This window comes from Ictidomys tridecemlineatus, chromosome 5, assembly GCF_052094955.1.
Source record: "Ictidomys tridecemlineatus isolate mIctTri1 chromosome 5, mIctTri1.hap1, whole genome shotgun sequence".
Lineage (NCBI taxonomy): Eukaryota > Metazoa > Chordata > Mammalia > Rodentia > Sciuridae > Ictidomys > Ictidomys tridecemlineatus.
The window spans coordinates 195546307-195572369 of record NC_135481.1 but is presented as its reverse complement, the minus strand read 5'-3'; the positions used below and the strand labels follow the sequence as shown (position 1 = coordinate 195572369).

The 26063-nt window shown below is 54.2% G+C and overlaps 1 protein-coding gene across 5 annotated transcripts in view; it reads left to right on the top strand.

The window, feature by feature from the left end:
* Positions 1 to 26063, top strand: part of Eya2 (EYA transcriptional coactivator and phosphatase 2) — a 177047-nt gene that overhangs the window by 95081 nt on the left and 55903 nt on the right. For all 5 annotated transcript variants that reach the window (XM_040274820.2, XM_040274819.2, XM_078052026.1 and 2 more), the window contains 3 exons: positions 9210 to 9274; positions 10837 to 11014; positions 20215 to 20357. In XM_040274820.2, coding sequence (XP_040130754.2) covers positions 9210 to 9274; positions 10837 to 11014; positions 20215 to 20357 — 386 coding nt within the window. The remainder of the gene's footprint in view (positions 1 to 9209; positions 9275 to 10836; positions 11015 to 20214; positions 20358 to 26063) is intronic.

Here is a 26063-nt window from a genome sequence, read left to right as displayed (position 1 = left end):
ACAGATGTGCGTGTTCTGTCCCTGGGTGGCCTGCCCTGGGCCCGATCACCTGGCACTGCCCTCTGGGCCCTGCTTGGGGCTGGCTGCGGATACACAGCTTCTCCCCTGCGGCCCACGGCTCCTGGGCCCCCCACCTGGCGTGGCAGAGACACGGTGACAGGGCCGCCCTCTGAATCGGCTTCTCAGGAATGCGGGCTGTTTTATGGCCAGTTAAATCTGCTCTGCGCTACCTGTGAGCGAGGCCACTGTGACATCCACAGCCCGCCTGATCAAACCCAGATGCGGGCTGCCCGCGGCGAGCCAGGTCAGAGGCGCAGGCCCCGCGTGGCCCTGGGGGCTTTCAAGACGGCAAACGTGGAGACACCTCGGCCTCAGCCAGACCGCCAGGACGCTCCCCTCCCGGCACGCGGGCCTGGTCCCTGTTGGCCCAGAGCTGAGGCCAATCTCGAAGCTTTGTTTCCACTCGGGTGCTGGGGTCTGGGCCCCACAGGGGGATCTTTTTGAACCTTCTCGGGATGCTTTTTGGTCCCCGGGGCTGAACTCGGGGCCCTTGACCCCTGGCCCAGCCCCAGCCCTGTGTGGTGTTTGATTAGAGGCAGGGTCTCCCCGAGCTGCTGAGGGCCTCGCGGTGGCTGAGGCCGGCTTTGAACTCGTGATCCATGGTGACCTGTGACGTCTCCACGGTGGTCATTGATACTCAGACACGGGCGAACGCGTCCCTCCCGTGTGGACTCTCGGCTCCTCCGGGCTCTGACACCCAGGAGGTCAGCACCAGCACTCTCAGGCGCTGCCTGCTGGGCGCGTAGTAGGCCCTCAGCCAACGTTGATGGATGGAGGGGGCGAGTGGCAGGGGACGATGAGGGCTGTGGAGGGGGTGGCCCACCTCCCAACTGGGCCTCACAGCTCCCGCTGTCCGCCCCACTGCCTTCTGGGTAAAGGAAAGAACCGGAGCCACAGGCCCCGGAGGATGCGCCCCTCCCTGCCTGAACCTGGCCTGGGTCAGGGCCCCTCGTCCTGCTTCTGCTTTCCCGTTTTGGTGTTATCTGCTGACCCTTTGGTGTCCACTCCTTCTAGGTCACCCCACCACTGCCCTTGACCGCCCTAGACCCACACTTGTATTCTAACGTATTTAACGGTACTTGAATGGCGGCATCAGTGAGTTGGGGGAGCTGCGTCCCTGGGTGTCCCCGTGGACCCACACAGAGGTCCCTTTCCTCTGGGGAATCGGTTGTTTTGCTGCTGTTTGTGGTGCTGGGGGGGACCCAGGCCGCGTGAGCAGATCCAGGAGGTGACCCAGGAAGCCACCAGCTGCTGGCCGAGCCCCTGGGCTGCGGGGTGGGGCTGGGAACCCTGCTCCATGGCTTCCCGGGAGGACCTGCTTCCTGGGTCCCCACGAGGGTGACCCAGACGATGCGGGTAAACTGACCGGCCTCGAGGAGACCTGTGTCATGCGCGGAGCCAGGACCGACCGCCCGGCGACGTCCACGGGAAGAGCAGAGGCTCCCCGGGGCTGGATTCCGTGAGAGCTGGGCTCGGGCCAGCGAAGGGATCGCCGTCGTAACTGTCACCACCTCGCTGAAAAGAGGAGGACGTCAGAGGGGCAGCAGGCCCAAGAGGGGGTGTTCAGAGTCACCAGGAGCCAAGTGTGAATGAGGACCACAGAGGGGGCGTCACCTGTGGTCACCTGATCCTTCCAGGGATGGCAGGAGGAGCAGGCCGCCCGCCCTGCAGGTGCTCCTGCCAGGCCCCGGGGAAGCCAGGCCCGATGGCCTTGGACCCAGAGTCCCCCTCCTGGGGCTGAACCCCAAGGACACCTGCTCACACAGAGGAGGGACCGGAGGAGGAGGGTCCCTGCAGCCTGCGGCCGGAGAGCAGGGGGCCACCCTGGCATCCTCCGGGGGGAGCGGGAGGCTCAGGAAGACAGGGCCCGATGGCCGACGAGGGGACGCAGCCGCGCAGAGGGCCTCGGCCACCAGACGCAGGTGGAAAACCCAGAGGCCAGGTGAAGTGGACACGCGGCTGCACGGGGATCAACCCCCACCCAGAAGGCGAGCGCGGGTTTCCCCAGAGCCATAGACAGAGACGGCGTCTGTCACCGTTCAGATGGGGTCTGTCCCCCAGGAGGACTCAGGGGTTGACAGCCTTGTCCCCAGGGTGGACCCTTAAGACACAGGACCTAGGGCGGAGGGTCCTCAGACCCTCGCGGGCTCTGCCTCAGGAGTTAAGATAGTTCCCGGGGGCTGCGAGGGGAGCTCTCCCGAGAGGGCTGCCGTGAAACGAGCAGCGGCTCCCACCCTGCGATGGCCTCCCGCCTGGAGACGCGACCCCTCGCTGCTGCCCGAAGCCATCTGTCCCGGGGCCTCGCCAGGGCCAGGTCAGCGGCAGCCTGGGCTTTCAGGCTCAGGTCTGTGACCTCCACCAGCCTTTTGTCCTTTCTTCCCTTTCTCAGCTCAGGAAGCTGTTTCCTAGCTACAGAAACCTCTTTTCTTTGCAAAGTCAGCCGACCTCAGGTATTTCGTTCTATGATAAACAAACCAATCCAGCATCAGACACCAGAATTCTTGCCAGTGGAGGACGGAGAGTGAGAGGAAGCCAGCCACGAAAAGAGGAGACCTGGGCGGGACTGACGTGGAAAAAGTGCCACGCACTGAATGAACTTCCCATTAGCACCACAGTGTGGGGCAGCGGGGTGGGCTGGCTGTGGCGGCGGTCCACACAGGGTCCCTGACCTGGGGGGACGCACAGTTCCAGGGACGTCACCAATCCCTGGTACAGTTGGTCTGAGCCTCAGCCTGCAAGCCCAGGTCCACGCCGTCAGCACTAAGTTACTCCCAGCCTCCACTCTCCGGGGAGGCCAGCCTCATCCTGGTCTCGGGACCCTTCCCCAGGGCTCCAGAATCCCGGGCCCAGCTCTGGGCTCTGACCTGACGCTGCCGTGTCTGTGGGGCCCAGGCTGCTTCTGCTCAGGTCAGGAGCTCTTCCCGGCTGTGTCTTGGCCACCTGCGGGCAGAGGACCCTCACGGTTCTGTCCCCTGGGGGGTCACAACTGGAAGCCTTCGGCCACACCCACCCTGCAGATGCGCTTTGGTTGGTTTCGTTTGGTTTTGTTTGGGGTCCGACTCATTTGTGTTTGTTGCCTGCATTTAAAAAAACTGAGACGGCTCTCGGACAAATCCAGATTTCTGTCTTCTGAAAAGTCAGGCGCTCTGGCCACACGGATTCCCAGGCCCCCTCTGCAGAGCCGGAGCCGAGAGCGTTGAATCTTTAGGAATGCCCTGGGCGGTTTACTTAAAAAGCCCGACTGACATCGCCTTAAACCATGATCACATTTAGTGTGCATTCAGCAAGCCGTCTGGTCCCCAGGGTTAGCTCCGCAGCTCAATTATATCTCTGAAGACTGGTTTCTTTTCATCTTTCCATGCCTCAGCCTCAGCATGTGGGGCTTTAAGCTTTTATGCTCACGGCCTCACGTCCCAAGATGGCTGCTGTAACTCCAACCACCACATCCTCTCATGATTCAGGGGAGGAGCCAGGTACAGGGAGGACAGGAAAACACTAGGCCAGGAAAGCAAGCTGTCTCTGTTGCCCTCTGTAAGGAGAAGCTAAGGACAAAGGGATTGGTGACGCCTGCTGGGCAGCCAAGTGGTGTCTGCCACCAACTACTGCTGCTTAGGCTGAGCCAGTCCATGCCGGTTGGCCCCAGTCCCCACCACTCCCTCTTGCTCCCCAACACTGAAGCCACTGATCACAATCTCTGCCCCATGTCCTCCCTCCCTCCCGTTTCCTGCTGGCCTGAGAGGCCTCCTGGGTGCAGGGTGGAAGGGCCCAGCTCCTGCTCACTCTGCACCCCGCCCGCCCGCCTGCCCCAACTCCCTGGCGCCCCTTCACCCCCTTCCCCTCTGCAGTTCCTCCTGGGCACTAGGGGGGGGCACGCAGGGCTCCTGTCTGCTGGGCCTCCGCGGCCACTAGGTATCCCTGGGTCAGTGGTCTCCTCAGTCTCCTTGTGGCCGCCGGGTGTGGAGTGGTCGACTCTCCCAGAGAATCGCCTGTGGCGGGACACTGTGCTGATCGCGGGTCACTGGCCTCCGTTCCCACAGGGCTGGACGGTTGGTCGGCAGCCTTGCCCACCCCTCTCCTCCCAGGCGCTGGGGCCCACGCCCTGGGACACGGGAGGGACCCTCTTTTCCAACTGATATTTTGAAAGATCCGGAATCTCACGCCAGTTTCCAGCAGCTCCCCGGGCGGGAACTGTTTGGAGGTCTCACAAGGGGTCCATCCAGCCCAGAGTGCCAGGCCCTGTGTCCCCCAAGGAGGAGCCGTCTACGGAGACGCAGGCCCACCTGCCCCTATTGTCACAGGAGAGACAGGGAGAGGTGGGAAGGGCTGGCCCGGAAGGATGGGGCACTGTCCCCTGGCCTCAGGCTGGGCTGCAAGGTCCTTGGACTCAGGTGCTGTCTCCCTGGGTCTCGCGTGCAGCCAGCAGGCAGAGGAGGTTGGTTCAGGTTTTTAAATGGATAGATTTCCCAGAACATAAAATTGACCACTTTATAGTAGATGACTGACAGGCATCGGGTTCCTTCCCCGTGAGGGGTGGCCCCCTCTGGGTAGCTCCAGGACCCTTTTATCACCCCAAAGGAGAGTCTGCACCCGTTGCTCCTGCCCACCCCCCCAGCCCTGGCCGCCCACCTGTGGTCCCTGGGGAGGTCCACTCCAGGGTTCAGGTAACGGGGGTCACTCCGCGGGGCTTCACATCGGCTACCACGGGGCCCCGCAGCCCAGGCGCCGTCCGCATCGCAGCCGGTGTCGCTGGATGACGTTCCATTGTCTGGAGACGCAGGACGGGTGTCCCTTATCCAGAATGCTGGGGGCAGAAACGCTTTGGATCTAGATTTTTGCAGATTTTGGAAATATTGTCACACGCCTAATGAGACACCCTGGGGGGGACTCACGCTCACCTCAGCCGCTGAGCTCCACCCGTCTGCGGGAGTGTGCGAGGCCACCGGGCCGCGTGGCCTGGGGCTGCCCGCCTGCGTGGTGTGACTCTCAAGGTGTCCCACGTGGGCGCTGGGGTTCTGGATCCTGGGATTCGGGGTGGCCCCCGAGCCTCGTCTCATCTGCCATCGTCCGTCAGCGCTCACGCGGGTCATTTCCACCTTGGGCTGCTGCGATGGGTGTCTTCTGTCTTCCTGGTGATCCTGGGGACTCTCAGGGGCTTTTGAAGGAGTGGCCTGCGGTTTCCCGTGGAGCCCTACACGCCCCACTCCCAGGCCCCTTTCTTCCCCTTCCCGCCCTCTCTCTCTCCTTCTTCCCTCTTCTGCATGGATTCCGGCCACCCAGCCGGGCGGGGGTCGCCGTGTCCAGCTCTGGCGCCCTGGGCTGAGTCCCAGGGTCTCCAGCACTGAGGCTCTGTAAACTGAGCCACAAGTACCTCCTTGGAGGGTGGGCAGCGGCACCCAAGGAGACCCCCCCCCAGGCATCATGCCCCAGCACCGCGGCCACCACCAGGTGCCGAGGCCACCGCCAGGCAACGGTGGCGGTCCTGGGACAGTTACAAGGCACGGCTGAAACTCCCTATGATTTGGCAGCAAACTGGAGCCGAGGAGCCAACTATATGGGAGTGGCCAGGCGAGCCCACAGCGGGGAGCCGTCCTGCAGGACTTACCACCATGTTTTGACTCCTCACATCTGTCTAAACTAACTTCCTGCCTGTTTCAAGAACTTCCCGGGAGGTCAGCTTCTCCCCATCGTTCTCACTGGAGGATGCCTGGCAGCTCCCTCACCCTGAAGGACATTGCCTCTGGCTGTAGGACTTGGGTTGATGGCTCTCTTCTGTAAGCTCGGGAGAGGCTGCGCCCCTTCCTTCCGGCCTCCGTGGGCCAGGAGCGGAGCCGCTGTCGTTTGCATGGCCTTGCCCTGGGCCGCGCGCGTGGTGTTCACTTGAATAAACGGAGAAGAAACGGTGGACCCCACCCTCACGGGTGAACGGCTCTAGGACCTTGGCGAGTCCTATTCCGCAGCCCTCCTTTCTCTGCATAGAACTGGGGCTGGTGACTGTGCCCTCCCGGGGTGGGTGTGACAGTGAAGTGGCACGTGGTGCGAACGCCTGGCTCAGGGCTTGTGCAGATGGCGCTCGGCAGTCCCAGCTGAATGAGGAAGGAACTTGTGGCCCGGTGCCCCGTGGGACTCGTGCTTCTGTGTGCTGCCGAGGAAAGGCAGGAGGCCGGCTCCCGCCTGTCTCTGCTGCCGAGGCTCTGAGTCACAGCCTGGGCCACTTGCCTCCCCTTTGGGGGCCTTCCCATGTGGATGAGCGGGTCTAGCAGCGACTCCTGATTCCCAGCCCTGCTGGGCATGAGACCTCTCCAGACAGGTGTCGGCTGGGCTTGCTTCCTTGGGAGATGCAAATGCAGAGCAGGTTGAGCCTTTCTGTCCCATAGGATCTGTCACCTGCACATTCCTGGAGGTGACCACGGCTCCCTATGTCTGTCCTCTGCCTGCTCCTCTCCCGTCCCTGGGAAGACCCCTGGTGTCCGTTCCAGCCACCACAGAAAAAACTGCCCAAGGCTCTGGAAACTTCTTACATGATGTGGTCACAGTGCATTTAAGTGTCCATCGTCCTCTGCCCACCAGCTCGTGGGCAGGCTCAGGAAGGCCGGGCCAGCTGTGCTCACATCAAAGATTCCCTGAGGTTGGATCATGGACCTCAACATAAGAGCTACCACTGTAAAAAGACACTTGAAAAAGCTGAGAACTTAAAAACTCCTGTTGTTCAAAAGACATTGTTAAAAGCTGAAAAGGATAAACTGCAGGCTAGGAGATAACTCTATGGATCATATCTAAGGAACCACGTGACTCCAGAATATTTAAAGAATTCATATAACTCATAAGAGGACAAGTCTGACTTTTTAAAAAATGGGCAAAAGACTTTTAAGTGGAATCTCACTGTGTTGCCCAGGCTAGTCTTGGGGACTGAGTTCCGCCTCAGCCTCCCAAAACCTGGGATCACAGGTGTGCACCACTGGGCCCAGCTAGGTGAAAGCTGTGAGTGGACATTTCACTGAGAGGCTGATGAGCACGTGGAAATCATCCAACATCATTAGTCATTAGAGAAATGCCACTTACCATGAGATCCACTAGGCACCGACTGAAATGGCTCCAACCAAAAAGACGGAATACAGAGGCTGGAGACCCTGGACACGAGAACCCTGGAGCCTGGGCAGTAGGGCCGCAAAGTGACACAGACACCTGGGAAACAATGTGCCACTTACTTCAATGCCCAACATACACCTACCACTCACACACTCACACACACATGCGCGCGCACACACACATACACATACACACACGCATGCACACACACCCAGCCTGGTACACAGATGTTTCTCGTTGCGGCATCCATTGCAGTTAAACATTGGACGTTGTGTGCATGCGCCACGGAAAACTATTTGGCGATAAAAAAAGAGTGAACCTCAGACACCGGCTGTAACATGGATGAGAACTAAGCCCCCGCTGGGTGAATGGTGCAGACGTGTATTCTACCATCACACTTACATGAATTTCCAAAAAGTTCTTAATAGAATCAGAAACACTTCTGCGGCAGCTTGATGCTGGGGCTGGGGACTAGCTGTGAACAGGCAGAGGGGAACTTTGGGGTAACAGATGCTTTGAAACTGGATCATGGAGACAGTTGCACAGTTCTACCAAGGTGCTTCAAAGGTCATCGAACAGACACAGTGGTGGGATTTTATAGTGTATAAATTAGAGCCTAGTAAGTTTTTTAAAATGCGACAGAGGCCATGTGTAGAATGCTGAGAACAGACCCCAGCCACACTGCCTGGGAGCCTCTCGCAGCTGCTGTCACCCCCACCTATGTGGCCTTGGTCAGGCACTGGACCTTTCTCTGTCTCTCTTTCCCCATGAAGAGCTCAGCACGGTGCCTGACACACACACAGGTCACGGCTGGGTCACTCCCTTCTCGCTGCAGGCTCCTGCCCCATCAGCCCTTTTCCCATTTCTCTGCTCTTCCAAGTTAATGCCCACCTACCACAGGGCCTTTGTGTTCAGTGCCTATGAATATTCTTCCTCCTGAGATATTTCCATTCCTGGCCTCTTATCAATCATGTCTCAGCTCACATGTCACCTCAGATTCTCCTTCCCTGACCATCCCGGCTTAAATACTACCCACTCGTGAATCCTTCTACTTATCCACTGAAGAGCACTTTCTAGTAGTGATGGTACATTCTATTCCCATTCCGTAGATGGGGAAACTAAAGCTCAGAGAGATAACGTCATCTCATTTACTTATTCAGGACAAAATTATCACCGCCTCACATTCATGGAGATGGCTACTCTAAAAATGATAATAAATAAATTTTGCTAAAGATGAGGAACTGGAACCTCGTGCACTGGTGGTGGGAACGTGGAGTGGGACAATCCATGGAAGACAAAATCAAAAGCAGACCTACCCTAGACCCAGCAATTGCATTCCTGGGTATATATTCAAAAGAATTGAAGGTAGGGTCTCCAAGAGACCCTGTACACCATGCTCATAGCTGCGTTAGCCAAGGGCAAAAGTTGGAAATGACTCAAATGTCCATCGACAGATGATTCGATAAGTGAACTATGGTCTATGCGCACGATGGAATGTTCTTCAGCCTGAAAAGAGAAGGAATCTAACACAGGCCGCATCATTGGATGAGCTTTGAAGACACTGTGCAGAGCGGAATGAGCCCGTCATGAACACTGTGGGGCCCCCACGGACGAGGTTCCTGGCCCAGTCAGACAGTCAGGAGGCAGCATGGCAGGGGTGAGGAGCTGTTCAGTGCAGAACAAGTTGGAAAAGGTCCTAGAGACGGACACCAGGATGGCACGTGTCTACCACGCTGCCCAGCTGCACACTTTAGAATGGCTGAGATGGTGAATATTGGGTCATTTGACCACGATTTCTAAAATAAATAACTTATAAGAAGACAAACCTCGAGGCTCAAGGGAATCGGTGTTGTGTGCAGTGTCTCGTTTCTGTCCCCAGTGCCCCTGCAGAAGGACATGATTTGTCTTCCTCACTTTTGAGGTTCAGAGAGATTTGGTCATGGACGCTCTGATCCTGCCCCAGCCTCAGACCTCCAAGACCCACCTGGCCACCTCGTCCTTGTCCTCCACCTCTCTCTCTGTGATCATGAGAAGCCTAATCTGTACCCCGTCTCCTCCTGCAGGTACAGCCGGCCTCTACCAAGGAACAAACGGACTGACCAATGCGGCGGGATTCGGGGTGCACCAGGTCAGTGCGGCCCACACGGCTGTTTTCTCAGTTTCCCCGAAATCAGGGAGCTCAGACAGCCCACCTCACATGGTGTCCACCAGAGTTCCCTCCTCTGAGTCCCACAGGGGCCGATTGGAAAGATCTGTTTGAAGACTTCCAGGATATCCTGGGGGTGAGCGTTCACTCTTGCCCTGTCCCCGCCCCACACACACCTGCTGCATCTATAGGAGTGAGGGGCAGGTGTTTCTCACCAGACCGCGGCCTCTCAGAGGGGCGGCATAGCCTGCTACCTCTGCATCCCCAAGGCTGAAAGCCCTGCACATAGTAGGTGCTTCAAAAGTCCTGGTTAAACCAGCTGCCAGCTGCCGTCGAGAGCCTCCGGTTCACTTAGGGAGTTCCCAGGGACTTCTCCTGCCCAAGGGCTCAGAGCCGGCGCCGTGGGTGCTCCCCGCCTGTGGTCCCAGTTATCTCTAGACAAGAGACAGGGTGCTCTCAGACTAGTTCTAAAACTGTGCCAGGGCAGATGGCCTCTGGACCCTGAGGAGGGCACCATCTCTTCCTCAGTGAGATGAAATAGCCGAGTCGCTGAGACTTGGAGGACACCAACATGGCTCCACCTGTGCTTGTGAATTTCCAGTGAACTCCGTACAAAGACACTCGTCAGGGCCACAGAACTCCTGTGGGTGTGATTGGGGACCCAGGCATTTGTCCCTGTCACCATAAGACCTTATCAAGAGCACAGAGGCCCTGGAAGTTCTGACTCAGTAGACCTGGGCTGGGGCCCGGGACGCCCACCTCCCCGTGAGCCCCTGCAGGGAGGAGCCCTGGTCATGGTGACGGTGGGACCAACCGTGTGAAACGGTGACTCTGGGAGGGTTGGACAGTCGGCCCTGCTGAAATGAACTTGACCAAAGGTGACTGACGTCTCGACTTGGTCTCCGTGACGCCCTCAAAGAACATTCTGGATCCCTCGTGCTTCCAGGGGCTGTTACATTGCACCCTTCTCTCAGGAGCCCCAGCGTGACCTGGGCTCCTGGGTACACGTGGCCTTCGCTGTTCAGTCACCTCACCGAGTTACTGTGTGTGCCAGGCACTGTTCCAGTGCTGGGGACACAACAGTGGCCAACATGACTGTCAAGGCCACAGCTTATCCTTCAGGGTCACCTCCAACTGCCCATCCCTGCGTCCCTGTCCCTGGGAGTTTTTCTAGTGAACAGGGCAGGCAGCAAGTGCCGGGGTGTCACCCCTGGAGCAGCGCTCGAAGGGGGTGAAGTGGGGTGTAACCCCCAGCCCCAGCCCAGGCCCCAGGGATGCTCAGCGTGGGTCAGCTCAGCGTCCACTGAGGAAGCCGACCAGGCTGCCCTCCCTCCCCTTCGCGCTCACCCCCCTCCCCTCCTGGGGTCTCCTTCCCCTTCCAGATGTGCTAGTTGTACTGGTCCTTGTCCTAGAGTCGCTCCTGGGAAACCACAGTGGAGACATCCCGCCCTTGGAGAGCGTTCACCCTCGAGGGGGACAGTTCTGGGCCCGAGGGCACAGCCCAGGAGGCCCCCTGCTCACGCCGGGCTGTTCTCTCTCCCCAGGACTATCCTTCCTACCCCAGCTTCCCCCAGAGCCAGTACCCCCAGTATTACAGCTCGTCCTACAGCGCTCCCTACGTCCCGGCCGGCAGCCTCTGCCCTTCGCCCCTGTCCACGTCCGCCTACGTCCTCCAGGACGCACCGCACAACGTCCCCAACCAGAGTTCTGAGTCCCTGGCCGGTACGTACGTCATCACCTTCGGGGGTCACTGTGACTGTGTGGTCTGAGCTCCTACATGAAAGAGGGGCCCAAATGTGGTTTAGTTGTCATGAACTGGTCACCCCAGGGCTAAATCCACCCCCAGATGTGTTGTGGCCTTTTCTGTGTGTGTGTGTGTGTGTGTGTGTGTGTGTGTGTGCGCGCGCGCACGTGCGCGCTCGTTTAATTGTATCCAAGTCCAAAAGTAGAAATGTTTACCTAAAAATCCTCACTTCTGGCTTCTTTTGAAAGCTCTGCTGGCCTAGCCAGAGTCCCAGGGAGCAGTGCTTGGTTGAACAGCCCACCTGGTGCATTTAGGAAGGGTGCGAGGATTCCAGCGCAGGCAGCTCATCTGAGATCCCTTACCCACCTGGCCCACGTCGGCCCCGGAGCCTGAACTGTGCTCCAAAAGGCAGGGAGACTGGTATCACGACCATCCGTTTTGAGCCAAGGACATACCTGTTGGTCTTCTCGATTTGTAGACTTATTACCAAGTATTCATGAAGCACCTGCTGATTTTCCAGGCAGTGTGGACTTGGTCTTTGTAGAAAGTAATCAGATAATCACACAAATACATATTTAACCACATGATAAGAAAACCATGACTCTCACAAAAGCAGGTTTCATGTTACCTAGGCCCCTTTCCCAGATAAAAACGATGGCCATCAGAGTGGGGAGCCACTGGCTAGTGCTCGGTGGCCCTGAGATTTGAACCCAGGCCTCTTGGTTCCAAGTCGGGCTCATGCTGTTCACTGGCCCTGCATGTCGAGACCGTGTGACCTGCAGCCCAAGAGAGAGCAGAGGCGCAGAGGCCTTCAAGGGGTGGTTCTGTCTCCAAGAGGGGCCTGGGCACCGACAGCAGGCTCTCGGGACGGCAGAACACTTCCCGCAGTCCCCAGGCATTCTCCCCCAGGGGCACAACAGTCTTAGGCCACCTCAGTGTTAGCCAGGCTCTGCAAGCAGGCTCCTCCCACCCCACGGGGCTCAGTCCTGCCTGCAATCGCAGCTGTCCCTGAAGAGCTCCCGCTGGTCCGGACTCGGTCACCTGTCCATCCCCAGACCCATCTCTGTGGCATGGAGCTGCACCCCGGGTCTCACGTCCACAGCTGGAGCTACAGTTGGGGTCAGCTGAGATGAGGGAAAGGGGGTTTCCCAAGAAACCCAGAGCTCATAAGCAGAGGACGCACTGGGCACCCAAGAACACTGGGCTCCCAGCCACGCTGCCGATCGCCAGTGAAGAGCGCGCGGCCGAGTCCATGTCCTGGCCCTTGGCGATCGCAGAGCCTGGTGGGCAGACTCGCAGCCGCTCAGCAGCCTGCGGAGTCTTGCATTCATTCCCCGGACCTGCTCCGCGCGCGTCTTCCCGCTACGAGGTGTGCTGGGCTCAGCGTTAAGTAACGTGGCAGCAGAAAAGCCCGAATGAAGATCCCTTCCTCTCTGAGAGCCACCAATGTCCTGGGGCTTCGTGGAAGCCCACCTAGCCTGAGGGCGTGTGGACCTTCGTGGATATGGATTCAGGGGGAAGAACAGAAAAGGAACAGCGGGGTGCTCAGTGCGGCTGTGGATTCAACCCAGAACGTCCCGCCCACAGAGGGCAGAGTGTGTGGGGGGTGCTTAGCCCTGCCTGTTGACAGACGCAGACAAGGGGGACAAGCATTTTTAAGTCGACTTTTAAGGACGTGCGAGGCTTGAGCGTTGATTTGGTCACTGTGTTCTGGCTCCAGAGTCCATGCATTTGCATAGAACCTATTTACAACTTTAATTTGTTTTCTTTGGAGAGCAGGAAGTGTGGCAAACTCCTTCTTCATGATCTTGGATTATCTTCAGACACTTTGAATGTGACCTCTGCCATATGGTTTCAACCATGGAAAAAAGAAACTGATGAGAAATTAGGGAAGAGAAGAAGGACAGAAGGAAGAATTAATCAGATGCTACTATGTATCCGTGACCCCAGAGCAAAGAGGACTCTAAAGACTCCCTTTCCAAGAATTTGGGTTATGCCACAAGGTCATCTTTGTTCCCCGTCAGAAGTAAGCATAAGTGACATTGTGTCTCTCTGAATTCCTCTTTTTGTATTCCCCTGTCCTTCACTGATCCTTCCGTCTAAGGTCCAACAATAAGTGGGTGAGTTGGCTTTTTCCGCGGGTCTAACAAGCCCGCATAAACCCTGATGACATCCGCAGTGGTCAGCTCCGACTCAGGTCCCTGGCCTCCTCTCGCCAGGGTCCATCATGAGGGAAGGGCATGTGAGTGGGCACGCTTCCCACAAAAACCAGCTGGAAACTATCCAGGGTCCCCTCCAAGCTCCAGAGAAAGGCTGGCGGTTCTCGCGCTGCCACCGACAGACCCACCTGCCGATGCTGTTTTGACGCTCCCACCCTCCTGCCCCAGGACACTCTGCGCTGACCCGAGTCAGCAGCTGCATCACTGCCCACAGTGGACGCAGCTGCTTAGAAGCTAACTAGCACACTTCCCCATGACCCCCGGGCCAAAGGAGATTCAAAAGTACCTGAACCAAATGAAAATTAAAACACAACTTCTCCGGATTTAGAGAATGCCATTAAAACTGTACGTACAGGGACGTTTGTAGCGCAGAGGGTCTAAATCAGAAAAGAAGAAAGGTCACAGCAGGACCTCGTCTTCTACCCGAGGAAACATTGAAGATCAGAATGAAATCCACGAGCTCCAAACCAGAAAATGTCAGAAAAAAGGAAGGCACAAAGTCACCCATGAAATGCAAGGTGTGACGTCCCAAGAGTCGGCCAAGGACAGCCATGCGATGTGACTGTCATGCCCAGAATCTGACAGCCTCCATGAAATGGTCACGTTCCTCACACGACGAAACTGACCAAGCTGGAGCGGGACTGAGGCAGACTGACTTCCGAGTGTGTGTGGTCATATCGAGTGAACCCGGCTCTCCTGGGTGACGGTGAGGCTCCAATAGAACAAAGAAAGAAGAAGAAACTACCGGAACTCACACAGGAGGAGGTCACCTAAATAGGCCTGTGTCTGTCAGATAAATTGACTTTTTGTTGTTTTCTTTAAAAAATCATAAAGAAGAGCTGAGCGTGTGACTCCGTGGCAAAGCATCGGCCTATCATGCTGGAGGCCCAGGTTCAATCCCCAGTACAGAAATAAAATAAAATAGATCATAAAGAAGATGCCAAGTCCAGATGCCTTCACTGATTCTATCAAAGAAATATACTTTCTACACAAATTCTTCAAGAAAATTTAAAAAGAAGCATGATTCTCAACACATTCTGTGGTCAGTACTATCCTGATATCAAAATCAGACAAAGGAGAAAACTACTCACCATCAGGCCTCAGAAACTCAGGTATAAAATTTCTGAACAAGACGTTAGCAAATTGAGTCCAACACTGTATTTTAGAAGGGTGGTGTCTGTCCCAAGGAGGCAGAGTTGGTCTGAAATTTGAGATTCAATCAACATAATTTGCAACATTCACAAACTGAGGGGCAAAAGATTATTTCAACAAATGCAGAAAACACATTGGATAAAACCCATCATCTATTTCAAAAACACCAAACCAGAAGTAGGGTATAAAAAAAGCCTTTTTAAATCAGAAGGCACGTGTGATGGCCTGAACGTTTGTCCCCATCAGCACCACCACCAAAATCCGTACCCTGCAGTTCTAGTCATCCATATGGTGGCATTGGGAGGTGGGGCTTTGGGAGGTGCTTAGGCCATGAAGGTGGGGCCCTTATAAATGAGGTTAGTGCCCTGACAAGAACCTTAGAAGAGGAGATGAGAGCCAGGCAAGGTGGCACACGCTGTAATCCCAGCATCTGGGGAGGCTGAGACATGAGGATCACAGGTTCAAAGGCAGCCTCAGCAACTTAGTGAGGCTTTAAGCATCTTAGCAAGACCCTGCTCAAAAGGGCTGGGGGTGTGGCTCCGGGGTTAAGCACCCTTTGGTCCAATCCCTGGTGAGAGAGAGAGAGAGAGAAAGAGAGAGAGAGAATACCTTTCTGTCTCTCTGAGAGAGATGAAATACCAAGAGAGAAAAGATATCCCCCCCCCCTCTCTCTCTCTCTCTTTCTCCCCAATGTGAGGACGCAGCAAGAAAGCCGAGAAGTAAGCCGTCACCAGGAAATCAATAAATTGGCCTCTTGGTCCTGGACTTTTAGCTTCCGGAACTGTGGGAGATCCATTTCTATTGCTGAAGCCGCCTACTTGTGGCATTTTTTGTTACAGCAGACTAAACTTATAGCACTGGACAGCTAAAACTACCCACAGCTACCCCTAAAATCAAAACAAGATGAAGCTCTCCCCCTTACCACTTCCTCTAAACATTATACAAAGTTCCAGCCAGTCCAATAAGACGAGAAAAGTCACTAAAGGCAGCTGTACTTAAACAGAATGCCACATGATCTGACTTGTGTGTGGAACCTAAAGCGTGGAACTCAGAAGCACCTCACACTGATGGTTGCCAGGGACTAGGCATCAGGGGGCGGGATGGTACAATGCTCCGTCTGACAGGAGGAATAAGTTCAGCCATTGTGCATTCTGGTGACAACAGTTACCGACAATGAACTGTTCCAAATGGAGGCAGAAATAACCCCCACATGAATCCACATAACTGATTTTGTGTGTCTGTGGTGCTGGGGATTGAACCCAGGGCCTTGTGCACGAAGGCAAGCACTCTGCCAACTGAGCTGTGCCCCACACAACTGATTTTTGACCACAAGCTGATCTTTGAAACAAGGCAATTCAATGGAGAAAGTGTAATCTTCTCAATAGAAGATGCCAAACAGACATCTATATCCAGAAAACCTAGACTTCAGCCTACACTCCACAAGACAAACAAGTCATGGCAAGTAGATCATAGGCTTAAATAAAAACTATCCATTTTGATAAGAAACATAGGAGGAAATCTTTGTGACTTGAGTTACAAAGGTTTCTCATGCATAACACCAAAAGCTTGATGCAAAAAGAAAAAAAAATGTGTGTGTGTATATATAAATAATCAATTGAACTTCACAAAAATTTCAAACAGAAGAATGAAAAGACAAACTGTGGTCTTGGAGAAAATAATTTACCTGATAAAGTATATACATCCAGAACGAATATGGAACTCTCAGAATCCAACAATAGGGAAACTCTTCAGTAAACAAAGGGACAAAAGATTTGAATATACTCTTCACCAAAGATCCAGGAACGGGGGAAAAAAGATCACGTGAGCAAGATGCTGAGTGTCGTGAGTCATCAGAGAGAGGCACATTAGATCTTAGGATAATAAGACACGAGAGACTGGCCATTGCAAAGGCTGGCAGTGGGGTGCAGCGGCAGGAGCTACGGAGGAGGCAGGCGAAGTGACCCAGGCACTGCGCCAAACAGCTCAGCGCCGTCTCACAAGGTCAAACATGGCTTTCCATGTGACCCAGCAGTCACGGAACTCCTAAAAGAAAAACAGCTTCTGTCCACACAAAGACTGATCTGCAGACATTCATAGCAGCTTTATGGCCACCAGAAACTGGAATCAACCCAAAGGTGCATCCACAGTGAATGGATGAACAAACTGTGTAGTCACAGAGGGACGGGCTGCTGACATGAGCTGCTGACCCACCGAAGCCAGACGGCCAAAGAACGCACCTGTGCTGTGGGATTCCACTTGTTTAAAACCCTAGTGGACGAGTCTAATGGAGAGTGGAGGAAACAGATCGGAGGTTTCATGGGGAGCAGGGCCAGAGGCAGGATCACAAGGAGACTCAAATTGCTCCCCAAATCTAAAACTTTTTGAGGTCCAGAGCTCCATCGGGTGAGAAGTGCTTACCCTATAAAGTCTATGCAAATATTTGAAAACCTGAAAATTTCCCAAATCTGAAACACTTCTTATCCCAAGCATTTCAAATATGGCGTGCTCCACCTGTACATTAAAAGGGAAAAGGAGAGAGTTGAGTGACCCCAGGAAGGAGGATGAACTGCTCTATCTTGAGGACTGTTGACTCTGATCTTGAACTTGGGCTCTTCGCTGTCAAGTATGTGGAAGGTTGGAGAAAGGGCGATATCTCCCCCAGCCCCGGGCACCCCTGCTAATCTGGCTTCACACACTTTATTCTAGACCTTCCGTTAGGCAGCTGGCATTTATCCCTTGAAAAATAAGGTTTTCCTGGATTTTAATGGGGATAAGTGCTATTTTCTAAACCCCAATACCTTAAATGACCAAGTGACTCAGGATGGACCTTATGACATTGTTCTTGGGCATCTGTGAGCCTAGGAGAAATTCTTCCTCCTGAACAAAGGGTTGCTAGCTCAGGGTTTGGGAATCTCTGATGCTATGTCCTAAAATGCCCGGGTGTTGGAGAACACCGGGTTGTCTTGGCGATCCAAGATCCCATCCTTTCTGTTACGTCCTTAGTCTGCTAAGTTTTTTAGACATTAAATAAACAACGTCCAGTCCCTTGGGTTTGGGGGAACAGTCCTTCCAGGGTGGGAAAAAGAGTCGGTCCGTTGCCAAGTGCTTTCAGACGAAGGCATTTCCCCCAGATGGTCCAAGAAGTAGCCATGGCGCAGGGGAGATGGGTCTGCAGATGGTCCAAGAAGTGGCCATGGCGCAGGGGAGATGGGTCTGCAGGATGCATTTGGGAGCTAACAAGCAACGGCGAGGTAAGAAAGTGGAGGGCGGGTCCCCCGAGGCTCCATGCAGGTTCCAGATTCTGTCACTCTTTCGTGACAAAGACAGGCCTAAGTTCTCACTGACCTGCAGGGTGCAGCAGGCAAGTTGGAGCATCCCCCTAAGCCTGGGCCCCTCGATACTTAAACCAAGGTGATGGGTGCAGCCAACAGCTTGCCTGCTCTGGGGCTATGGGACAACGGCCTCTCGGCGTGGCCACACCCTGAAGCCCACCTGATGAGAGACACAAGTCCCATCTGCTCTGACCCTTCTCGCTGACCTGCGTGGGCCTGTGGGCTGCGTCACGGGCCTTGCCTGGCCCGTCCTGGGCGCTCCGCACAGACAATGTCACGGAGTTCTCGGGTCAGCAAACCTCGACAGGCAGAGCCTAAAGACTTGCTGTAACCGAGCCCCGGTCCAGACCCCCACAGGAGGACAGAGGGAGCTCTTCCCACCTGCCCCATCTACCTCTGGGGGGCCGCCCCTCTATGATTTTTAACTGAAATGTTGGACTTATTTTTTCTGTTCCTGTATGTTTATGGGTGACGACAGTCGTCCCTGGTGGCTGCACATTCCCACAGCTCACAGTACAGCTGGCAGGTCTCTCTCTGTTCCCCTCCCTCCCTGCCACTGGTCTCCCTCCTCCGCTGGACCTCCTCTGATTTTCATGAGACCCCCCACTCTGTTCTCTTCTACCCTCTGGCTCCCGCCTATGAGAGAGAACTTATGACCCTCGACCTTCTGAGTCTGGCTGATTTCACTTAATGTAATGTCTCAAATTCCATCATTTCCCCTACAGATGACACATTTCAGTTTTTCTTTGTGGTGAATAAAACTCCATCGCGCATGTAGGCCACACTTCCGTTCATCCGTCGATGGACGCCTAGGCTGTTCCCTGGGCTGATGGGAATTACGCTGCTTTACGGCTACAGTATGCTGACCTTAATTCTTTTTTTTTTTTTTTTATAAATTTTTTTTTAAAGAGAGAGGGAGAGAGGGAGAGAATTTTAATATTTATTTTTTAGTTATCGGCGGACACATCTTTGTTTTTGTATGTGGTGCTGGGGATCGAACCCCGGGCCGCACGCATGCCAGGCGAGCGCACTACCGCTTGAGCCACATCCCCAGCCCCCTTAATTCTTTTTTTTAATATGTACTTTTAAATTTTTGGTGGACACAACATCTTTATTTATTTATTTTTTATTTTTATGTGGTGCTGAGGATCAAACCCAGCGCCGCGCTCATGCCAGGCGAGCACACTACCACTTGAGCCACATCCCCAGCCCCTGACCGTAATTCTTCAGGATAGATACTGAGGAGTGGTTCAGCTGGGTCTCATGGTGGTCCATGCCTAGCGTTTTGAGGCATCTTCTGGGAGGACTATCTTTAAGGTTGATGTATTAGTCAGTTTGGTTTTTTTTTTAATGAAACCCCTGAGGCAGACTCACTTTACAAAGAAAAAGATTTTCTTGGCTCACAGTTCTGAGGTTCCAGGGCATGGGGCTGGCATTGCTCAGCTCTGGTGAGGAGCTCATGACTGATGACATCAAAAGGTGGGAAGTGTGTGCAGGAGGAAGAGGTCACCCCACCAGGCAGGACATCAGTTCCTTCTGAGAGAGTGACCTCTCCACTTGACCCAAGGATCTCCCTCTAGGCCCCGCCTCCCCTCTAGGCCCCGCCTCCCCTCTAGGCCCCGCCTCCCCTCTAGGCCCCGCCTCCCCTCTAGGCCCCGCCTCCCCTCTAGGCCCCGCCTCCCCTCTAGGCCCCGCCTCCCCTCTAGGCCCCGCCTCCCCTCTAGGCCCCGCCTCCCCTCTAGGCCCCGCCTCTCAACACGGCCACCTTAGGGATTAAGCCCCTAACACATGACCTTTGTGGGGACATTTAAACCAACGCAGACCACAGCAGTAGAAATCCTGGGTGCCCAGCTACCTGCGAGGCGGCTTCTGGAGGCACAGAGATGTCAACATAAAGCTGCTCACCATCAACAGAGCTGTGCCAGGGCCCCTCCCTCACCTCCTCCAGATGGCTGGTCAGGTGTCCCCTCGCCCGCGAGGCCTTCCGTGGTGAGCCCCGTGTAATGGGATGACCTCTCAGCAGCCCTGCCCAGCCCTGATTGATGGCTATGTCCCTCCTGACATTAGAATGACTTGTTTATCCAGGTGAGGTCTCTCTCCTCTCGCAGAACTTTTTATTTTCTTTCTTTTTTTTTTTTGTATGTGTGTATGTGGGTGTGGGTGTGGGTGTGGGTGTGTGGTGCTGGGATGGCACCCAGGGCCTTGTGTGTGCAAGGCAAGCACTCTACCAACTGAGCTCTGTCCCCAGGCCTCACTAGAGTTTCTAAGTGCTAACCCCAGGTGCCCGGTGGCCCAGCGCCTGAGTCACAACTGGTTGTTGGATGAATGAAAGCTCGCGAGTGCTGTGAGCGGGTGTCTCGGCCTCCTGGGCTGCCCCGGCTGCGGCTCTGCAGTTCCTCCCGCAGGTGTGCCGTTTCCTGAAAGCCCCCTCCAGCAGCACTTCTGATCCGCCCGCCGCTCCCTGTCTTGCTCCAGGTGAATACAACACGCACAATGGACCCTCCACGCCAGCAAAAGAGGGGGACGCAGACAGGCCACACCGGGCCTCCGAGGGGAAGCTCCGGGGACGGTCAAAGCGGAGCAGTGACCCCTCCCCGACAGGGGACAATGAGATCGAGGTAATCCAGAGGGCCTGAGTGTGACTGGTGTGATCTCCCTGTGGCCCTAATGTTGGTGGAGGGAGGGGTGCAGAGTACTCTCCACGCGCAGGGGAAGAGGGGGTAGGTATTGCCCTTGGGGTTCACGAAGCTCAGTAAGAGAAAGAGCGGGCCACAGGGAGCACTGTTGAGGCCCAGGGCCGAGCAGGACCACCCTGGATCCGCACGGAGCCTGCTTCTCAAAGGGACCACCAGACCCTCCAAAGTCTCCAGTTCCTTAGGTCCAGGGTAGGCCGCGGCCTTTACGTGTCTAGCAGGTCTCCAGGGGATGCTGACCTGCCCTGGATTTGGGGGGCACGCCCTGAAAGCCCCTGGTAAAGAAGATGATGGGCAGGAGCCTTGGCCTGGTTGGGGGGTTCTTTCCCTGGTGACACGGCAGAGTCCTCAGGATGTAAAATCCCAGTGCCTGGCCCCATCCCAGAACACGTCGAGGTCCTCTGGAGCAGTTTTCAGAGTCGCACTAACCACCAGGATGGGGGTCAAATAGGGCTGCTGCGTTCCTGATCTCAGCCCGGGTGCCCATCACAATCACTGCAGAGCTCCGAGAAACCCTTCTCAAGCTGTACCCCAGGCCCCCGCCTCCTGAGGGGGCACCTAGGCGTCTCCCAGAGGGGTCTGATGTGCAGCCTGGGCTGAGAACTGAAGGCCTAAGCCTGCTCCTACCATGTTGAAACCAGATGGCTGTGGGTCACACTGAAATTCCCCTCCAAAAACAGTGTGCACGGGGAGAATCCTAGTGGGGACACAGGCCTAATGAATTCCAAAAAGCAGACATGGGTGAGCATTATTGATCAAGGAAGGAATGAGCGAATCTGCAGGTTTGTGCATCTACGCCAAAGGTGGCCGTCCGTCGGCTGGAGTGCGCCCCGGCCCCCGAGTGGTATTGGCGAAGCCTGGGTCAGCGCCAGCAGTTCAGTTGCACGGTCTTCAACTCCCTGTTTGTACCCTGTGCACTTGACGCAACAGCTACCAAGCTCGGCCACAAACTCAAACACACTAAGAAATGCCATCTCCACCAAGGCCTAACCGAGTCTCCATCCCACCAGGGAAATTCCATCTCGTCACTGGGGCCTCCCTCCCCCAAGAATCGTGTGAGATCCCAGGGTTCAAGTGGTCTCAGAAAACACAAGAACCTCCACTGTCCCGTGTGGCTTGGTCAGCGCTGCCTTCCTGGTGGGCCAAGCCTGCAGGGGTCACCTGCAGTCCGGCCGCTTGCTGGAGTCTCCGGGCTGAATCGTGGGCGTGGAGATTCTTGTGGAGCCTAAGAACGTGGGAGCATTAGCTGCGATCTTCGGTGGCAAGCCACAGAATCCAGCTCTGGTTACCTAAGGAAAAGGGACTTACTGGAAGGGACAGCCATTGACCACGCTGAGGAAGGAGGGGACGGAGGCGGAGCTGGGGAATCTAGGGAACTTTCCAGGTGCTCGCTTCACCCAGGAGCACCCGTTTTAGGCTCCAGAGCTGCTTCACCCAGTGTCAGAGTCAAGGCGACAGCATCCCATGGTCCCAGCTTGGGACACGTGCTTGCCCCTTGATTGACATCTCCGCCAAGACAGCCCACACTGCAGAAGGAAAACCCAGGTGCTCTTCTCCAAAGACCTGGGCTGGATGCTGGGGCCCAGAGCACAGACGCCGCGTCTGAGGGACTTGGTATCAAGCCAGCATCCACCAGCACAGCTACGGCGGTTACTTAGGGCAGGTGCTGGGCTGATGGTCCTCGAAGGTATCACATCACACTGTCCCCCACTATCAGCCAACCTCCTGCAGTATACCAGCCCTGGACCTGGCCGAGGGCTCTGCCTGTTCTGGCTTTTCCCGTCATTATTGTTGTTGAGATGGAGCCTCACCGTGCTGCCCCAGGCCGGCCTCAAACACACTGCTGGGCTCAGGCGATCCTCCTGCCTCGGCCTCCAGACTGCTGGGGCTCCAAGATCAAGCACGGCACCAGCTTCCCCTCGTTTTTAAAGCCACCCCCACCCCGCTTCCCAAGTCAAGGCGGCTCTGCCCAGGCCTTCAGTGGGCCCAGGCCTTTGCAGAAGGCTGAGGGAGGTCAGCGATGCATACTTTTACATTTCCTCCCCCCAAATGGTGGGTCACCCGACATGGCTTCTGCTTTTGGTAGCGGACGTGGGGAGCGGAGAGACATTTTTCCATGAACCTGAGAAGGGTTGTGGCATGGAAGTCGGGGATTAGAGGTGATATTATTCTGGAAACATCTGCTTCTTGATTGCAGAGTAAGTACCACTGGGAGAGAACAGTGAGAAAGGTGTGAGGTGTGCTTCGCTTCTGGGCTTCACGTCAACAGGGAGGGCCGCCTGGTCGCACCTCTTAAGTCTTCGGCGGTTCTGCTAATGACTGAGGCCCAAGAGAGAGAAATTATGTCCAAGTGGAAAGAAGGAAAATTCTGAGCGTGTATTAGCTAAAATCCTCTGGCTGCAGGTGCCAGAAACCAACTTGAGCTGGCTTAAGTGAAAAAGCAGAATTTCTTTTAAAGCTGCAGAGACCCTCTTAGAACTCAAGGCCAGAGGTGCAGCAGAGTGTTGCCAAGGCCAGGGGACAGGGCAGGGAGATGTTTATGCCTTCCCCTGCCACAAGCCACAGTGAATCAGCCAGGGTCCCCCAGGGAGGGTGTCTTTTAGTGCCTGGACACGGGTGCCTCGGCATGTCCCCCAGGCCCCTCTCTGCTCTCAGCTGAAATCAGGTCCTGGGAAAATGCTGGGTTCTCTCTCACCCTCTGTCCTTCTCTCCCTGTGGACTGGCCATCTCTGTCCTTCACATGTCCAAAACAGGCCCCCAGCCCCCAGAGACCATGACTTTCTTTCTAAGCCCCAATTTTAAGTTTCCAAATAAAGATCTGACCCTTCCGGGGTCATGAACCCACTGAGGTCCACATTGTGGCCGCTCAGGGACAGGGTCCCCTGCACAACGGCCACGGAGAGTGGACCAATGAGACTCCAGGGCTGGACACGGAGGATGAGGTAGTGGGGGAGGAGGACTTCTTCAGAGGGTTGGAATGGGTGGATGAGTGGAGTCCCCACCAACTTTTAAAATACTCCCTGATTTTAAAAACCTCCATAACTAAAATTTCTAGATTAAACTGATCCCCCCATTTTTATTAAGAACCCCAGAGGGCCTCCTCAAAAACAACGGCTTTTTTACCACGACCCGAATAACAAACACACCCAGAATGTGACCCAGCACCTACAGGCACAGGCACGTGACCACAGACACGTGACCACACAGACACGTGACCACACAGACACGTGACCAGCTGAACCAAAACAACTTACAGACAACACTCAACTCTACGGATGGCTTCAGAGACCCCTGTGTTAGAGGCTGGACATGCTGATCTGACTTCTTCATTCTAGATGCTTCTTTGTACTTTTAAAGGCATGGCCGGTGCCTGGTGGCAATAGAATTCTTGACCTCCAGAGAGTTTTCAGAGGTGGCCGCAGTGGCAGTCTGAGGAGATGTATTTGTTCTCCTCTCAACACAGAGATTTAAAAAAAAAGAAAAAAAAGTCCTTTGTTCTTAAAAATAATCATCACCAGAAAAAATGAGGAAAACCAACAGTTTTAAAAACGAGGATAAATAAATAAACAAAAATCAAAGTAATTTAAGAAACAGAAAGGAACTTAGAAAAATTCAATTGGTTTTCTTATAAAAATTCAAGGAGATTTTGGATCCATAAAATAAGAAGTAGTGGCTATTGGGAAAGAAATATTCAGAAAAAAAAAAAAGACAGTATTGGAAAATCTTTAAATGACTGTGAGAACGGTCAAAAAAGAAAGTTTAAGAATCTCCCAGGAGCCGAGTGTGGTGGTGCTTGCCTGAAATCCCAGTGACCTGGGAGGCTGAGGCAGGAGGATCACAAGTTCAAAGCCAGCCTCAGCAACTCAGCAAGACCCTAAATCAAAACAAAGAGGGCTGGGGGTGTGGCTCAGCGGTTAGGTATCCCTGGGTTCAATCCCCAGTACCAAAAGAAAAAGGAAAGAAATATCCCAAAGCATAGATCAAAAAGACAACATTATAGAAAGTCTTCTTTAAAGGAAGAACATCATCAATCCTAAAACGTTTAATTTGAGTATCAGAAATTCCAGAAAGAGAGAACGGCTGGAAAAAAAAAAAAAAGGTGGGAAGAATTATTTGAAGATAGAAGAAAATAGTTTTCAGAGCTGTGGAAAACGCAGGTCACTGGATTAAAATGTTCAAGTGCTAAACGGTATAAATGAGAAAAGATCACACCTCGGTAGAATAACGCCTTATGAAATTTGAGAGTATCAAGGAAAAAAACAAAATATCCTTACAAACCCTAGAGGAAAACAAAAGTCAAATCTATAAAGAATCAGAGACACATGAGATCTTCTATCAATGACCATGGATACGAGGAAATAGCGAATGATTCCTTCAGAGGTCTAGAAGATATGGTTTTCAAATTAGAATTCTGTACCCAGAGAAACTCTAGAGAAAATAAGGACAGCAGCTATGTAGGAATTCAGAAGGATTTCTTTCCATGAATCCACTCAGAAACAGCAACTTAAGGACGTACTCAAGTAAAACAAGGAAGAAAACCAAGTAAGAGAGAGACTTGGAATCCAAGTAACAGTGGCTCCCACCCACAAACGCACTAGAGGGAGGTCTCAGAGCATTCGTTCTGTAGAAAGTCCATATAAATCCTGCTCACCTGGGAGAGTTCTATCAGAGGATGCGCATCTCTGATACAGAAATCTGATACTGATGCTGAGGATGCTCATCTTTGATGTAGAGGGTGCGACTAAATCGAACATTATAATGTAGGCATTTATAGAAAATGAGAAAAAATAAAAGCAATGAATAAACTCGAACCAAAACAAAAAGTCCTACTAGACAAGTTGATTCATAAAACTGGCATATGGCATATTATCTTAATCAGGAAGGAATTCAAGAGAAGAGAATACATACGACCTTGACATTAGAGTGGACCTGGGGCTATGAGACTGGACATATATAGAGAGAGGAAAAAAGTGACATCTAGAACGTTTTTGGTTCTGCGGTAAAGAATGATCATAAGACGAAAATGTTGTTTACTGGTTACCAACATTTAGAATCAACATGGAGACAGAGTACAAAAGACTTGATTTTCCATATAAAACCAAACACACACCCATTCATCCCCATTGACAATGTAGAAGTAAAGCTAGAGATGAAGATGTCGGAGAGAAGGGGTCACAGGAGAAATATCATATCGGGTCTCCTGTTTGACCAACATCCAAAGCTAACGGCACTGGAAATAGGAGGATTCACCGAGTGAAAGACGTAAGGTCACAGAGGAACCAAGGAGGGCTCAGCTGAGCCTTCGTCCTCAGACCGCCGGTCAGGAGACACCGCCACACTGTCAGCAGATCCACGAGTAAAGATATGTGACCGCGAGCCCAGGAGAGCAGAATGGTCAGGAACGGTGCGACTCAGGGTGGGCAGCAAGGGGAAGTGGTCCTGTCTCAGGTTGTCCCGTGAATGCTGTGTTTCCTTGCTGGGCTGGCCTGAGCCCTCCTTCCCCGAGTCGTTGTGTGGAGGCAGGGACAGGCTCCCTGGTTCTGGCATCTGCTGGGTGGACAGGAGCCCGGAGATGGGCCTGCATGACACATTGACGCAGCTGAGGTCGGTCGGGGACCCACGACCTGTCCC